General features: G+C 45.3%; 3 protein-coding genes across 3 annotated transcripts in view; all 3 read right to left on the reverse strand.

Moving 5' to 3' along the window:
* LOC119442145 (cAMP-regulated phosphoprotein 19) overlaps window positions 1-9,510 on the reverse strand; it is a 44,309-nt gene extending 34,799 nt beyond the window's left edge. The window contains exon 1 of the mRNA XM_037706897.2: window positions 9,505-9,510. The gene's annotated coding sequence lies outside the window, so the exon portion shown is untranslated. The remainder of the gene's footprint in view (window positions 1-9,504) is intronic.
* Window positions 1-16,371, reverse strand: part of LOC119440572 (collagen alpha-1(VII) chain) — a 267,441-nt gene that overhangs the window by 73,306 nt on the left and 177,764 nt on the right. The window lies entirely within an intron of this gene.
* LOC119442148 (dnaJ homolog subfamily C member 3) lies at window positions 6,089-16,208 on the reverse strand. The gene is made up of 9 exons (XM_037706901.2): window positions 16,006-16,208; window positions 15,385-15,495; window positions 14,213-14,337; window positions 14,008-14,082; window positions 11,869-12,012; window positions 9,645-9,826; window positions 8,626-8,972; window positions 7,725-8,000; window positions 6,089-6,708 (listed from the first exon to the last, which is right to left on the reverse strand). The coding sequence occupies exons 1-9, from the start codon at window positions 16,079-16,081 to the stop codon at window positions 6,566-6,568; spliced, it is 1,479 nt and encodes a 492-aa protein (XP_037562829.1). The 5' UTR covers window positions 16,082-16,208; the 3' UTR covers window positions 6,089-6,565.

The following is a 16,371-nucleotide window of genomic DNA, read 5'->3' on the forward strand; positions in this document are numbered from 1 at the left end:
ATATATATATACATACATACATACATACATACATACATACATACATACATACATACATACATACATACAGTGCTGATTTTTAGTGCTGCCTGAGGCTTCTCTCGTGCCCTCTGTTGATCACTTTGTCATCTTCCTTTAAACTCTTTCCTTTGTTTTTTGTATGTTATGTCTTTATGTTACCTGTTTAGTTATGCCTGTTGTGTGTTATATGTGTCGTGTAATGTGCGCAATTCGCGCAATTACTCTGTTGCGGAGTGCCGACGCCGACAGTTGTGATGACGTCGTGTTCGCATCTTTGCGTCGGCCATCATATCGCAACATACTTTGTCTATCGATCGTGTTTGCTCAGTGAATGTTGCAACAAGTTTGCAATGTTTATATGATTCTCAGGCCAAGGCAAGTTATTGCAAAAGTAAACTCCTTTCGCGGGAGTCCAAGAGTGTAACAAATTACACCCTTATTAAATCGGAGCGGATGGCGAATGCTAACTCTGGGTACAGGTGTATTCTCATTTACAGCTGCAAACAAGTGCTCGGGCACACAATGTAAAACTACATGCAGCGTGAAATGCCAGCTGTGCACGACATTTAAGCATGGGGAAAAATACAGTGGAACCTCATTGATAGGATTTTCGCGGGAACCAGAAAATAAAATGTATCATCCAAAGCAAGCCTCAAAACGTAAGAAAACAGACTTACTTGGTGACAAACTCGCTAGCAAAGCTTCCTGTGGCGACATCACACGAACCGCACACACTCCAAGCGGATTTCTGCCGTCGCCGTGAGGTTTCGTATAAAGTCCAAGTGCGTCGCTGCGAGCCGTATGTGCGAGTGAAAGCGCGCGAGGGACGCGCGCTTTCACGGAGAGCAAGCGCGAGGTCTTTCGTAGCGCGAAAGCCCGTGAAGGGACAGGAGGCAGGGGCGGGTGGCGTTGTGCTCCGGCAGCAACGGCGTATTTCGCGACCGGGCGCAAGGAGACCTGGCGAGTGGTGACTCCATCTCTCGCGTGAAAGGAGGAAAGCGGGAAGGCAGCGCGGGAGGGAGGGGTGCGGCTTCTACTCTGCCAGCAACTGCGTATTTGTACTTTGCGGCGTGCGCCTTATCTTGAAAGCGATCTGCTTATAGCTTTGTGTGCACTGTGCTTTCGCCTCGCTGTTTCCGTTGAAGCGATAGATCAAATGACCGGTAGCCACTTCCGCTCGCTGCTGCAGGCGCTTGCTAACGCCAGCGTTTCAACAGCGAGTGTCCGCGGTCATCGAGTGTGATGTGTTCATGTTTGCTTTTGCACGCTGACACCATGCTTGTAAGCGAATGTTCCCAAGTTTACAGGGCCGATAAAACTACTATCCTTACTTCGTATAGATGTCTACTAATTTGCTATCGCAACCAGTGCATAAAGTCAGAGCCCCCCCCTTCATTTTCTAAGGAGGTGCTCGGCCCTCCCTCGGCATGCGAACTGCAGCACTGCGGCACCCATTTGACAAGCGCTGGAGGTGATTTTATTACCAGTAGTGACTTATGCGGGGCAATTGTAACTCACCAATTTTTCGATTAATAACTTAATCGCAATTAATGGGTTGATGTGGCACGATCAAAAACAGGAAAGATGGTGTTTCTGTGCTGCTGCATGCATTTCCCCGAGGCACTGCACATGACGGTCACCACGTTTGTTCGACTAAGATTCTTGGCACAGCATACTGTTTCATGAGCCACCTGAGCGTGAAGGTGCCTGCTCATGAATTAGTGAATGTTCACACCATTTAATTTTCATTCATTTATTGTGCATTACGAGTGCTGTGTTTTTCCAAAGACGCATGCATTCTGTCCACCTTTGTAGGTAAGTAGACGCAAAACCATAAAATGCATTGTTGTAGTGCATGATGTCATTTAAACAAGGCAACTAAGGTTCTTTGTTGCAGCTAGACTTCATCATCATCATCAGCCTATATTTATGTCCACTGCGATCTCCAATTACCCCTGTGTACTTATTTGCTTTGAATTGCGATATCTTTAACCCTTTACCTCCCGAGTTATTTCTGAAAGGTCGTTTTCAATATTTAATTTTTTTTTCTGAGTGCTTGATTAAATCGGCACATTAAATAAATGCCCGATATACATGCAGAATGACAAATTTATTTGCAGAACTCCTATAAAATTTGTTTAACTCGAGAGAAAGTTGGCTTTTTCAGCGCTAATAACGTAAATGGGAAGTGAGCGTGAAAGTGCTTATATATATATATATATATATATATATATATATATATATATATATATATATATATATCGCTGGTCTAAAGTCTGCCTTCCCTGAAGGGAGACTTTAAGCCCCGATCGCAAGTGATGCTTTGAAACTGTCTTTTATTGAGCAACTTTAAAATAGCTCGTCAGTTTTCGCTGAACTTTCATTTTTTCGAAGTCCGTAAACAAGTTCTTTTGAAAGTTGGAAAATGAGACCAATAATTCCGAAACAAAGGAGCACCGTAGAGCAGCGTGACACAACGAGCGATACGACTGGCAGACGAGGGTAGGCGCTTTGTTCAGCCACATGACCGCATGAAGATCTCGCCTGAAAAGCCAACCAAAACAAGCGCGAGTGAAAGCTGACGCGAGCAGACGATACCAGTGCGAAAACAGCGGTCGGGCGAATCCGCATGACATCAGTTTCCCGCGCGTGCGTCACTAAAGGGGCAGCTTTCATTGATCTGCTTCGCTCGCGGCTCGTTTGCCGCCGGGCACGCAGCAATTTAATCGGACCAGGACCGAACCCCCCACGGCACGAAAAGGGTGCGACTGTTTTCACAACAAATCCGTGCAGGGGCGGGGCCTCGCCTCCCCGATGACGTATCACCATTTTCATTTTTTCCCTCTCTGTTTGGCGGCGCGATCGGTTGTGCCCCGGTGCCGGGCGCCGACGCGAAGCGGCGGTCGTTGGGGTGTTGTGGAGCGCAGCGTAGCAACACCCCAAATAAAAAATACTGCTTTAGTCAGGTAGACTGCTCCCTCCCTGACGGTGAGATTATATTTGGATCATCAAAACAGTGATGCATTTATTTAGGAATACCATCGATCCCTTAAAAGCAGCCACGTGTCTAGTCACGCCCAGCGTGTTCTCCGTTCCAAAGCCGGCTGCGTTGGAACGCCGCCAGAGAGGAAGAAAAAAGAAAGAAAATGGTGATAAGTCATTGAGGCGAGGCCCCGCCCCTGTACGGATTTGTTGTGAAAACAGTCGCACCCGCACGAAAAACCTGCTTTGCGGCAGCATTTGTGGCGTGCGTTTTTCCGCTAGTGTCGTTGACCCTTAACACGTAGTTCATGGGTCGTTGGAATGTAATTTATTCTAGTACACTAAGCTACGAGTTTCAGAAATACCAGTTTGCAGTCGTATCAACCGATTTATCAACGGAATGGTATCAACGAGGTTCCACTGCATTGCCAGGCCTTTGATTTAGACTCAGAATGGGCCTTTCTCTCAAAAAGTGGCGGCTCACTCAAATTTCCTTATGCTTACTAATCAATTTAGGCGCGAGGCATATTTCTGTAGCGATGATGGCCTGAAAATATGGCGGACATATGTTACCAAGTGATTGTCACACAGCAGTGCTGAACGCCACAAAATAATGGTGCAGGGCACCACCAAGCTGCTGCAACACTAGAAAACAAGTGGCTTGCTTTAAAACACGGCTTTGAGCACACATACCTCCGGCCAATGTGCGTCTTGCGCACAAGTATTAGTTTCAGTATAACGCTTGTCTTAGTGCATACTATAGACATATACATTCAAACACTTGGCACAGAGGGTGAATAGGACTAACGATTATTGTAAGCAGACTTGCCCAGTTCCTTGTCCTTAGCGTAACTTACATATTCGCTGCATCATCTAACAGAACACTATTTTCCTGCTGCTAGCTAGCTTGGAGTGGTCGGCGTTTATTGTGCATATAAATTTCGGTCTTTACTCCTGCGTGTTGGCCAGCACCTTGTTAAGGAGCAGTCGCTCTTCAACGCAGCCATGTTTTCAAATCTTGAGCTGTTTTGAAGGTACCAAGAACAGCGCGTATGTCTGCAGTGGTTCACAGTGTTCCGACTCAAATACGTAGTGTTTTAACATTTACGCTATGCCACAGGGTGTTTGCGTAACTTGTACTAGATCTATTGAGTAACTTGTACTAGATCTTGTCTCTTGTGTCGGGTGCTGGTTCGAACCCCACACCGGCACACCATTTGCTGGTTTTCCAGCTCTCCCCAAAATCAGTGTATGCGTTGCAAGCACTCTGTCGGGTGTACATACATAACAGCTGAATTCCCAATTCCTTAAACTGTTCACAGCCGTGTTATTCGAAGTTCAGAGACATTGTGGCCCATCCTTTCACTTATGTTTAAACAGCTCCGCTGTTTAAGCCGGCCGCAAGTTGTGCCGCGAGCCGTAAAACCTCGCTGAGCTATGACGTCACTGCATTGCCTAGCAACCCTATACCAGCTGTGCAATAGCTTTTCGGAGCTGGGGAAGAGAGAGCTGAGAGAGAGTGAAAGCAGAGTATAAAAATAGCATCGCTCAGCACAGCGGATGAGTGAGGCATGTGGTAGTGGGACGCGCAGAGCTGCTGCCGACGCGGATCGTGCTTCGCCGTGTTCGCACTGAACATGCCCGGTGTCCACGACTGCAGCCGATGCCTCTGGCGGCGGCTCGGCAGGTTTCGGCCAGAGAACTGGACACTAGTTGCTTCCGAAAGACTGAAGCGAGAGCTAGGAAAGCTGAAACTAAGTGTCGCAGAAGAGAACATCCCGAGTTTAGATTAAGGGAAGCCGAGAGCTCGTTTAGGCGAAGAAATGAAGATCCGGAGGCTTGTGAACGTGGCCGGTTGATTCATCGCGATAATATGCAGAACATCGCGAAGATATCCTGAGCGCCAGGAAACTAAGTGTGTGGTTTGCCACTACCTTACTAGGCTTTTCCCAGCCCTGCTGGTCTCTGGTGTTTGCGGTAGCAGAGCCACGCATAATTTTTCTTCTGCCCTTTCTCCTCAGAGTCCAAAGGCTACTTCTGCTTCTGTCCGATTATATCTTCTCTGCAGCCACCCACTGATGATGCTTTTCGCGTCAACTGGCATGACCAGTCTCGGCACCGAGTCAAATGGGTGCACATTGTCCGTTCTTGCGCACAATTTTGTTGCTGCTTTCAACAGGTCGATTTCACGAGTTTACTACGCTGTCGAAAAGCATACAGGGTGTAGTAGTTCTTAGCAGGCAACTATACCTTCGTTTACATGAACTCGATGCAAGCGGGTCAAGTGAGAAATTGTGTTGACTAAGTCCAACCCAATCGCGTTTATATGCATATGGCTAGTGGGTTGGGCAAGTCAACGCTTCTCTTGTAGGCAGATTGACCGAACACAACTCGACGATTGCTTGGCCCAACCTGCTAGCATTTACATGAACCAGACGACCAGATCTCAGCCCCAACAAGGAGACTCAATTTTGTTAGGTTCATGTAAACGTTGCTTATGTTAGGAAGCATGCTGTGTTTGTACCAAGACAAACCTACTTGGCCCTTTAGATAAATACTCGGGGAGGTGACTATAAAAAAATACCACAATACGAGGCTGTATAGAAAAAGAACGAAGGAAGAGGGAGGGGTAGCTGCAGGCTTAGTATTGTCACTGCTAAAGTGCCGACTGACATTCTCAGGAGTGGGGGGGCAGTTCCTCCCTGTGTATCTGCCAGTGCCTGTGTGCACATACAAGAGATGACAAACGTTTCTGCATTCAAGTGTGCCCGAACAAATTTTGTGAGAGGAGTCAAATGGTTCCTCCTCCAAACATGCACAGAACCCACTCTTAAGTGGAATGTGCCAGAGCGACAACTTACAGTAACCAAGCACAGCCAACTGCTTCAATTACCCACAATGAAACCAACTCGCTTTTGAATTAAAGTTCTATTTTTTTTTTCACAGATGTCTGTGTAACATGACTTTCTCATGGCTATTGGTTGGAGTTATACAAATACTTCTAATAGCTGTGTTTGGTATAGCAAGGCAAAAATGCATCCACACACTGACAGCTCAGACAAGGCAGTCATAGCAACAATGAGTATAAGTGACGTCAACTTGCTTTATTATAAAGCACAGCGACTAATATGTCTTAAATTTAATTAGATCTAACTGTACACAGGCCACTGGACTTCTCAAAAGCCTTACTTGTGGCATGGCAACGTGTTCCCACGGAACTAAAAGAAATTTACAAAATGAACAGCTTGGAAGGACAACATTGCTGCGATGGTGGCACTTGACACTTTCCCTCCGTCTCTTGCGGGAATTTTGTGGATTCACTGGTGTTTTCTTCGTTTTTTAAAGTGCGAAGTGAGCAGCACAGTCTGTACACTTGTTGCCCTTTCCAGTGTGCGCCAGTCTATGACACGACCGGTCTGCAAATCCAGGTTTGTTTTTCTTTTCGCTGTAGTACTTCTCTCCCTAGTATCACCGTTGCATGTACGCCGCACCTTGAAGAGGTCATATACACGCACAACACTGAAAAACGTGTTTTTTTTCTCTCCTGTAGCACTGTCAGGTCTCAGTTGAAGACAAACTTGTAGGTGAAGCCACCGCCTGAGCCACTGCCAAAGGGGTTGAAACCCTGGAAGGGGTTGAAGCCCTTGCCTTGCTGAGACTCTGGATCCAGGGGATCCTCACCATTGTCAAATTGTTTCCTCTTTTCTGTAATGCAAGAAAAAAAAAAGGGGGGGGGGGACAACAATGCTATAATGCAAATTACAACGAAGACAATGTAAAATATACGAAGAAAGATGAGTGAAACACAATGCTAAGGTGGACAAAGCAGCACGTGTCTTTAATATGTCCTTTTCACGACATTCATAGTGCATGTTACATTCCATTGTTCCGTGATGATGCAACACATTTTGTACACAATGGGTCTCCCCTAGCCTTGGCTACAGGCCCAGCATTTTCTGTGTGCTATACTGATGAATTATGAGAGAAGAAAAAAGAAAAGCCCACTTTCGAATGTGAAAAGGGAATGCAGTTATGAGAAACAAAGATATAACTGAAACAATGATGCTTCTTGCACTTTCTTGAATGGCATCAAAATTATAAATGGCTCGGAGGGTTGCACCCAACAGTCCTTCCCCAGTGGAAGATGCTTTTAACATATATGCACTTTTTCGCCATTTATTGTGTGGTTTGTTTGTCCTGCTGCAACCAAGCGGAATTTGAATAGAGTCATACCAGTTTAAACACTATGAAAACAAGAATACTAGTTGGTTGTGGTGAATTAAACATGCTTCATACGAGAACATTTAAGTCACGAATGACATGTCAGCTTTTCTTGCTTTGCACTCAAAATGCAACGCCTACCCCAAAGAGAAAGCATCAATGCACCATGTACACTAGTGCACAAAGACACGCCCATGTGTTTTGTTTTTGCCTTCACAACTTTTCAGTTTGTATATTCTACTAATAAGGCTACAGTTTGCAATGGACAGACGTATTTACCAGCAGGCAAGAGCCAACAATTGTGCACATACAACAAAAGAATCCTCAAACATTTCCACAAGGAAACAATCGCAAGAAGAATATTGTTCTGACATAGAAGTGGGGCTCCCACTCAAGTACTCAAACTTGAGAAATGCATTCCATTTACTTTTGGTGTGCATGACACCAGCATGATGGCCCTCTCACAAAAGAGCAATGGAGGAAAGGGGAAAAACACTGACCAGGGTCAGTGAGCACCTCCTTCGCCGCTGCAATGTCAATGAACTTCTTTTCCGCCTCCTTCTTGGAATCGCCTTGGTAGTTGTCCGGGTGCCACTTTTGGGCCAACTTTCGATAGGCCTTCAGGATCTCCCGCTTCTGCGCCGAGCGCTTCACCCCGAGAATCTTGTAGTAGTCGCGTTTGTGCGACTGCTTTTCGAGCCGTTGAGCACGCTTGAGGCCCTCAGGTCCACACGAGTTCTCGTCCATGTTAGCTGCTTGCTGAAAGTCATGGGATGCTGCGTGGAATAGGGAGCTCAAAATCATACTCTATACCTACCCACAGATGCACATGACATTCACATAATGCTTGAGAATATAGTACGCTGTTTATGTACAATGCGTACCAGTGAAGCAATGGCCTAGAGGAGCACATGATGTCTAATGCATCATTTTGGGACGGCATCTGCCTCACAATTGTGTATTCAGAGGCAGCTGCTACTACTCTGAAAGCTTCTCCTTGGAGTGTGTTCTTAAAATGTGACATATGCTTTCCGATATCAAAGATGAACCCACAATTGCTTCAGACATGAAGTACCTATTAAGATAAATTATCTTCCAATTATTTTGACTTCTGTTTCTAAGCTGCATTTAAACAGTTGAAACCACACAGCTGCCTAAGTTGCATATCATTTTCTTTGAAAAGAAATGCTGCTTGACATGTTTCAGACGTGTCAAAATTTTAGACATTATTTTAAATTGGCTCTATTGGGTACGTGGTGGTGCCACAAAGCCATCCGAATTATCAGGCATGTCCAAAAAATTGGTTGCTGATTGTAATTCCCAACATGAAGCACAATAGTTGTCATTCAGCACTTAAAATTCTTTTCACTAGTCTGCGTAAGAAATGAGAGGGCCACTGACCGCGGTCATATTGCCCGTCCGCCAAGTAGGCTTCTGCTCGGTCGCAAAGGGCCCGTGTGTCCTCTGGGTTCAGGCGCAGGGCATCAGAGCAGGCCTCAACGGCCTCACTGGTATGGCCCGCCTTGCTGTGGCAGTGACAGAGGCGCCCCTTGACGTGCTGCACTATCTGGGCCACGTCAGGCTCGGTGCGCAGTGCCGCCTTTCCCTTCTCAACGCAGTCGTCAAAGCTGCCCTGCCCAATCAGCTCCTGGATGCTACGCAGTTGCGCTGCCAGCTTCTTCACCTTCTTGTAGTGTGAGAAGCAGTCCTTGTGGTCTGGGTCCAGCTTGAGGCACTCTCGAATGACACTGGATTAGACAACGAAAAAAACAGAATGTGTCAATGAGGGGGAGCAAGTGAAAAGTTAATGAAGCTGCTGTGCACAACCAACATGAAGAAGGGATATAATTAGCCCAAATAACTAACCATTGCTTAACTGCACACCTCCTTTGAACTACACAACATTCACATTCCCGTTACAGTAAGCAAATTACGCTAGATGCTTCGTTAGTTATTCAGCGAAGCTTGAGAAAAGCCACCAGAATACCAAGGAAGGATTGGAGATTAATTTACTGTCTGTTACTTTTACAGGTAGTGTCAGCGAGATCAAGCTTGCTGCCCACTGTAGTTTTTATGGTCGCAGCCTCTGCTATAGAAGGCTCTGCCAGCGGTTAGCGGGAGGTGGCACATGGAAGTGTCAGGATCACAACAAGAAGCAAAGAGTGCTTCTGCGATGCGAGGCTACAATGCACTGATACATCTCCATAAAATGCTGAGAAAGCAATTCACAAATGTAGGTGAGAATACGAGCACAAGGAAGGGTATGACATGCAAGAGCACCGAGAGAAAACTTTCAACTTTAGTAGTTCTGTGGATGCTTAGACTGCATGCAATTCAAGCCTGTTTAAGACCCTTGCGATCTGTCTTAAAGGCAAGCTTGTGGGGAAATTAAGACAAGGAGTATATGAAAATTCACTCACTTAAGAGACTCGTCAGCGTCTCCCATCTTGTAGTACAGCTTGCTAAGTTTCAAGAAGCCAACAGTGTTGTCTGGCACCATCTTCGTTGTGGGCCGCAGGTCTGTGATGGCATTTATCAGGTCCCCAAGGTTTTCATAACACTGTGCACGCATCTCGCGAAGAGTCACATCCCACGGGCACTCCTAGAAGGTGACCATAAGAGTGAAGAGTGAGAAGACACATCAACACATCGCCCTCTTAAGCATGTCCATCTCAAGACACAGCCAACCATCTAATAGATTTATGCTAATCAGGTCTAAAACAAACACAGATGAGACCACCCGTAAGTTTTCTTCTAGAAACACAGCTCTGTCCTAGTCGGTAAACACTGAAAAAAAGTATGAAGCCTTCAAGTGGCATTTCTACCGGGTGCCAACTTACTGTGGCAGTGTAGCCAAAGATAAGGAGCCAAAGCACACACTTTTTTACTGCAAATTTTTCTGTAGTCTGCGAATGTAAGCAACTGGAAGCTATGCAGTGCAAAACAAAATGTACCAATTAACACTTTTTTGTTGCAAGATTTATTTCATAACAAATAAGAAGCTTGCTTAAGAAAAAGCATTGCATTTCATGCTGTTCCTAGTTTTGTGGCTTTATGTTGTCCATGCCTGGTTTTCCTTGTTCGGTAAACAAAGATGGCGTCACTGGGTTGGAGCGAGTGGGAGATGTGTGATGTGAAGCTAACACCACTAGCACAAGTGCATCGCTGGTCCGATGCGCAGGAGATGGCTACCTCAACATCGACAACCTGTCCCTGTACGGCAAGTCTACCAGGCATGGAAACACAATTGCACAATTAGAAGTAGAGCATAAGAAAACGTGCATTTCAATATTTCCATGGCATACAGTGTCAGTATTCTAGGTCGTTCACTGCCGCGAATATAATTACTTTCGGGAGACTTCGCATGTAGCAGTGTAGCACCAAAGGCATCAGTGTGTATGAGTGAGAGCATTCCTGGCACTCCGCGATGACAGCGTTCAACTTCGCAGATACAGTCACCTTTGCAAAGTTCCACCTGTAGCAACATGCGCATTGATGTCTATTATGTGAGCTACAGTGTTTCTTCTACTGTGCGAAAACAGCGTGCTTGGCCTGCGCAAGGAATGCTGCTGCCTGTGGACGCTAACAGGTTTTCTGCCCACCGCCATGACATCTCGTGAAAGTTATTGTATCTCCAAGTGAACTACCGTGAACACTGATGACGTATGCCATGGAATTTGTGAAATGTGTGTTTTCCTTTACGTAGGATTTTTGATCGCCCAGTTCCTGGATGGTCCATGGTTTTTCACAATAAAAATGTTTGCTTCAATAAAAGCGCTTGCTACACTCATTCAGAATACCAAATATCACTTGCCGTATAACATCATTACAGTACATTTTGTGCATTTGGACATTTAGTTCAATAGTGTGCGGCTTAGCGTAAGATAAGAAGTCATCTAGAGGTAATGCATTTTGGAAATAGGCTCAGCTATTTGTTCCTTCAGTGTAGCATTAACAAATTATATGAATATTTATGTTCGCTTTTGGAAAACAATATACATATCTGATTTACCTTGGCACTATTTCACAGAGAGTAATGATACACCGAGCTCACTCACATGAAAACATTTCAATAAAAAAGGCTCATGTGCTACGCTGGTAAAAATGAAACTGACGTCGCTAGCAAAATGTCGGCTCTACTTGGCATAGTAATACAAGAGCAGAAGCTGTGCACATGCGCATAGCTTTGCCTGTGCTGCCACAGAAAGTTGTCATCGTGTATAGAACGTGCTCACAATATCTTTTTCAAGTACACTTAGAATCAAGAGACTTGTGAGAGATCACAATGTTTTAGATAACAAATGCCAATTTGGCCACAAGGAGGATAGGAATAAACTTTATTTGCCCAGCGGTTAAGGCTGTTGGTGCCCGGAGCTAGGCTGCCAGGGGTCCATGGATAAATAAATTATCTACAGGCTTCCAAGCAAATAGTTTCCAATGTAATGTTTCTCAGAAGCATCACTGCAACTGAAATCTCTCACAAGTGACAGCTTTTGTTCACAGCAATGCAATAACTACATTGATAAGTTGGTACAGCTACTCACAGTGAAAAAGAAAATAGAGGTATTAGGGGGCAAATAAGCACAATGATCAAGTTGCATTGTGTTACGCGAGAAAGGCACCCAAGAACAAGCAATCACTTACTGCAATCACCCTGGTGAGCACTTCAATAGCCCCCACGTAGTTTCGGTCATGAATCATCTCCTGTGCGACACGAATGTCTTGCTTCAGAGGTTCAATGGCCATGTACGCCCGATGTGCCTCGACATTGTTTGGGTCTAGTCGTAGCTGCAGGAAACGGTGCCAGACCATCAAAGCAATGCCAGAACTTTCATCTGCGATCTTAATTTTCCCACTCTAATGACAAGCACTAAAGCTACAGCTTCCGAGAACATGTCTGGAACTATGACACAATGTGGAGTAATTTGGTGTCTCTGAATGCTTAAGATGACTATTCCTTTGAGCAGACTAGGTCTATCATTGCTTTAACTTGCCGTGTGCTGCCCTTCATGCATAAGCTAGCCATTGTCACATAAAAAATGAGAAAGCATGAAACACCAGGCCAATATGTGAGCACCAAGCTAGTATGCACGAAGTCCATGACGACAATGACAATGATGTGTATGCAGGCCTTCTAACATAAACTAGTAGTTGCTTTATGATGCTCAGAGTGAAGGATGTAAAAAAACTTATGTGTGAAAGAAACTGCTCCAACTAGCTTGTCTCCTGAAATTTTTTTTTAGACAAACTCGCCACCACAGCATAAAAAGTACCAAGCGTTGATATTGCCACTGCTTGTGCTAAGATGATTATGCCCACACACCCATCTGCCTCTAAACATTGCAACATCAGATAGCACAAAGTGGCCACAATACATTGCTCAGTTTAAGACTTGAACATTAAATGCAGACACTAGCTTGCACACTATGTGCATTAGGAACATTAAGTGCAGACACTAGCAGTGAGAGGTGTACCCTATCATGTGGAGTGCACTGTGTTCATTTTTAAATAATGTATGTTCTGGACTATTTTCCTTCAGACTGACTGGTTGCTTGTCAATGGAACGATACATTCTACAACTGTTTAAAGTAAAGTTACACTGTGAGCCTAGAAACATAACACAGCTCCAACAGGCCAGCAGAATAAAGTAATGCATTTTCAGTAAAAAAATTTCGGAGTAGCTTGTACTAGTGGCGCAAGGCTAAAGACACAGTGGAGCTGATCGGTTCCTAGCTCGTCGTGGCTATACGAAGTGATGCTAAGTTATACGAAGTAATGCCAAGTGATGCTAAGTTATACAAAGTGTATAAGCATTTACTCGTGGTCCGTGGCATCAGGGAACGCCTCGTGAAGCACTTGCAGTCCGAAAAGATGTAGGGGAAGTGCGGTGAAAGCTATGCACAGTGTACGGGTGGCGCGCAGCAGATGACACACCGGGATGACGTCACAGCACATGCGCAATAGCGCAACCGCCTCGGCGGAGCCGTGTCTGTGTCGGGCGAAGCAAGCGCGCATCTGCGCCGGCGGTTACTAGGCAACGCAAGGTGACGTCATTGTTACTGCTTCGGCGCATGTGCGGCTAGGCGAGGTTGGGCCAGGTGGTGCGCAGCTGTGGCTTGTTTGTTGCTAGGCAACGGCGCGGAGTTTTCTGTGGATTTTGGACGTTTCTCCTCCAGCTTTAACAGCTTCGCTGTTAAAAGGACACGTTATACAAGTAGCTACGTGACCCCATGACACACTAGCTGTAATGTGTACTGTAACTTCAAAGAAACACAATCAGAGATGTAGCGAAAAGAAACACAAAATTGTAGACCTGTGCACTGAGGTAAAGTTCATACGAACTGGCCTATCAGAAAATATGCCTGCATGATGTAGTGTGCAGCACTTCTCAGCACAAAGTTCTATTGCGCAGGAGGTCTCTAAGTCCATCACTTCAGACGTGTGCTACAGCATAGGCAAAATACATACAGAAATTACAGTGTGACAAGAACACTTTATTTATTAGAGATTAGGTCAGATTATGAAGCTGTAGCATATGCTAAGCTCCAGCATGAATTGCAAGAAATGGCTGCAAGCCTAAAGCACAATGGCGTGTTACAAGATTTATTCATAACTTGCCATGCATCAGGAAACCAATCCCCATCAGAAACACTCCCAAACAAAATTAACATAGGCACTTGCACATGCCTGCCTTCCTTTCGTCCACTTTTACTAAAGCTGCTGCCTATCCTTCAGAAGGAATGGGAGAACACAAAAAAAGAAAAGAAAAATAACTGCACTTACCACCCACTCGAAGTCGATGTGGGCCTCCTCTAGATTCCCTTGCTTGAGGAGCACTGTACCCCTTTGATGCCTTGCCTACGTGTCGTACACAAAGAGAGAGAAAACAAAATGTTCAATTTAAATGTGCATTGTACAACAGCCAGTGCGGAACACTGTCTATAAACAGGGAGTTTACATATTTAATGCTATGCAGCTAGATACTCACAGCAAGAAAGTCTGGCTTCAAGGCAATGACCTCATTGAGGTCTTCAAGTGCCGACTTGGACTTGCCCAGCCCCAGGTAAGCTGTAGCGCGCTTGTAATAAGTTAGGTAGTTATCAGGATCCGCATCTGCAATAAGAATGATGATAAGCAGAGTAATCTAAGCCTAAATGTTCAGAAAAACAACATGGCCGAATAGGTCACCTGGAAATGAAGGGTTAGAGGACCTCTAAAGTTAGCAAACAACAAACCCCTGAAAAAAGTATGACATGACACCAACTGCTTGCTTTTCGTTAAGGAATCTGTGGCTAAGCAAATAGCGAGCACTGGTCAAAATGCCAGTAGTCATGTTTCAGTAATGACACATCAGCATTACCACGTCCACAGATGTTACCAATCCATCATCAGGAAGTCTGCACATGCGCAGCATTAAAAGTCATAGCCTATACTCGCACAAAGAACAAAAGGCAAGCATTATTACAGCTGTTATGGACTGACAAGTTTCAGAACTGTAGTATTCAAGTTGGCTTAATTACTGTACTATAATGCAATGTAATCGATGCGCCCGTCCTCTCCATAGCAAAATAATTTGTTCTTACAAAGCAGTGTTCATTGGATATCACAATTAAATTTGCTGACAATATTTTGGTGCCATGAAAGCTTGAAACACACATGGACTCCCTCAAATAGCATGACTGCAGCACAACAATTTAATGATACGTAATATGACAAACTGCTGCCTATTCAAAACTTGGTAACTATGGTTATAAAGTGGTTTGAACAAGTTGGATTCCCAAAAGTGTAATTTAGATTATTTTTTGTTTTTATTCTAGGGAAACACTGTTTAAACGACACCTTGAGGACGGCAGAAGACAATCTGCTACAAGTTAATGCATATCTTGCCACACATCATCATCTTTTAGGGTGACCAAGCATCTGATAAGGAGGTGCGCCACCAAGCTCAGCAAAGCTGTAAGTGTGGCCGATATGTAAAAATGCGTTGAGACAACAGAAACCGTGTCTCGGCCATCAGTGGGCGCACGGCAGGAACGAACTGTCCGCACCGGTATCATCAAGACGATATCGTAACGTAGACAGGATCAACATCGTAACGTAGACAGGATCAACGTATACACCATGCTATAGACGCAGCGCTTGTGCGCCACGATAACTTACCGATGGCAGCGTGGTAATGAGACAAAGCGTCCGCGTACTGGCCCTTGGACATGAGTTGTCGTCCCATCTCAAGATGCCCCTCAATCTCTGCCTGCGTGATGCCCGCAACACCTGTGCGGCATGTAAAGAATTGAAAAGCACAATCAATGGGCCGAGTCAGCTGAAAGCGCCTCGCGGGCAAAGCCCACGGGATCACGCAAGCACATGCCACCTAGATTCCGTATACCCGTAATCTCGCATATTAAAACACGTGCACCTAAACGAACTCTCTCCAAGGCGATCAGGTCCGGCGAAAGTGTCGGACGTCCCAATTCACGGCGCGCGCACGCGGTGATGCAACAACTTCGCCGCCTATCGTTTGTCACGTACCGTAAATGTAGTACGAGACGCACGCTGCGGCACGATTGATGAGACGCTATCACGTACACTTCTAAACACACAGTTCAACCCGCGACGATGCCACAGAAGAAAGACGTCCGATGTTGCAGAAGCAGAGACGAACGCCAAAATGAGTTGAACGCGCAAGCTAGCTTCCTTCCAAGGCAAGCGCCGGCCTGCAAAGCGTGCGATCCGATTGTAAGGATGGTGGACCACCACACTGCACGGGAAAAAAATACTTGCCGATCAGTCGTCTCGTCGTCCAGGCGAGAACGTACAGGTAGGAGACGAGCTGGTACGCCGAAGGATAGCCTGTCATTTTGGCCGTAGCGAGCGCGGAGGATACAATTTATTAAAATAAATACTAGACCATAATTTCTATCCCGCTGCCCGAGCGCAAGTACAGCTCATCGCTCGAGTCGATGTCGACTGCTTGTACACAAAAATATCGTGTGCTTAGCTGATTGGTCGATGGGCTGCCCTTAGCGCAGCGAATCTTAAAATAAATGCAAGCTCGTTATTAAGTAATTTATACCATAAAGATATTATGCATGTATTGTGGCCTTATCGAAATAACTTTCCAGCAGTTTTGTTTGCTTTATTATGTTC

This window comes from Dermacentor silvarum, chromosome 2 (genome assembly GCF_013339745.2).
Source record: "Dermacentor silvarum isolate Dsil-2018 chromosome 2, BIME_Dsil_1.4, whole genome shotgun sequence".
Taxonomy (NCBI): domain Eukaryota; kingdom Metazoa; phylum Arthropoda; class Arachnida; order Ixodida; family Ixodidae; genus Dermacentor; species Dermacentor silvarum.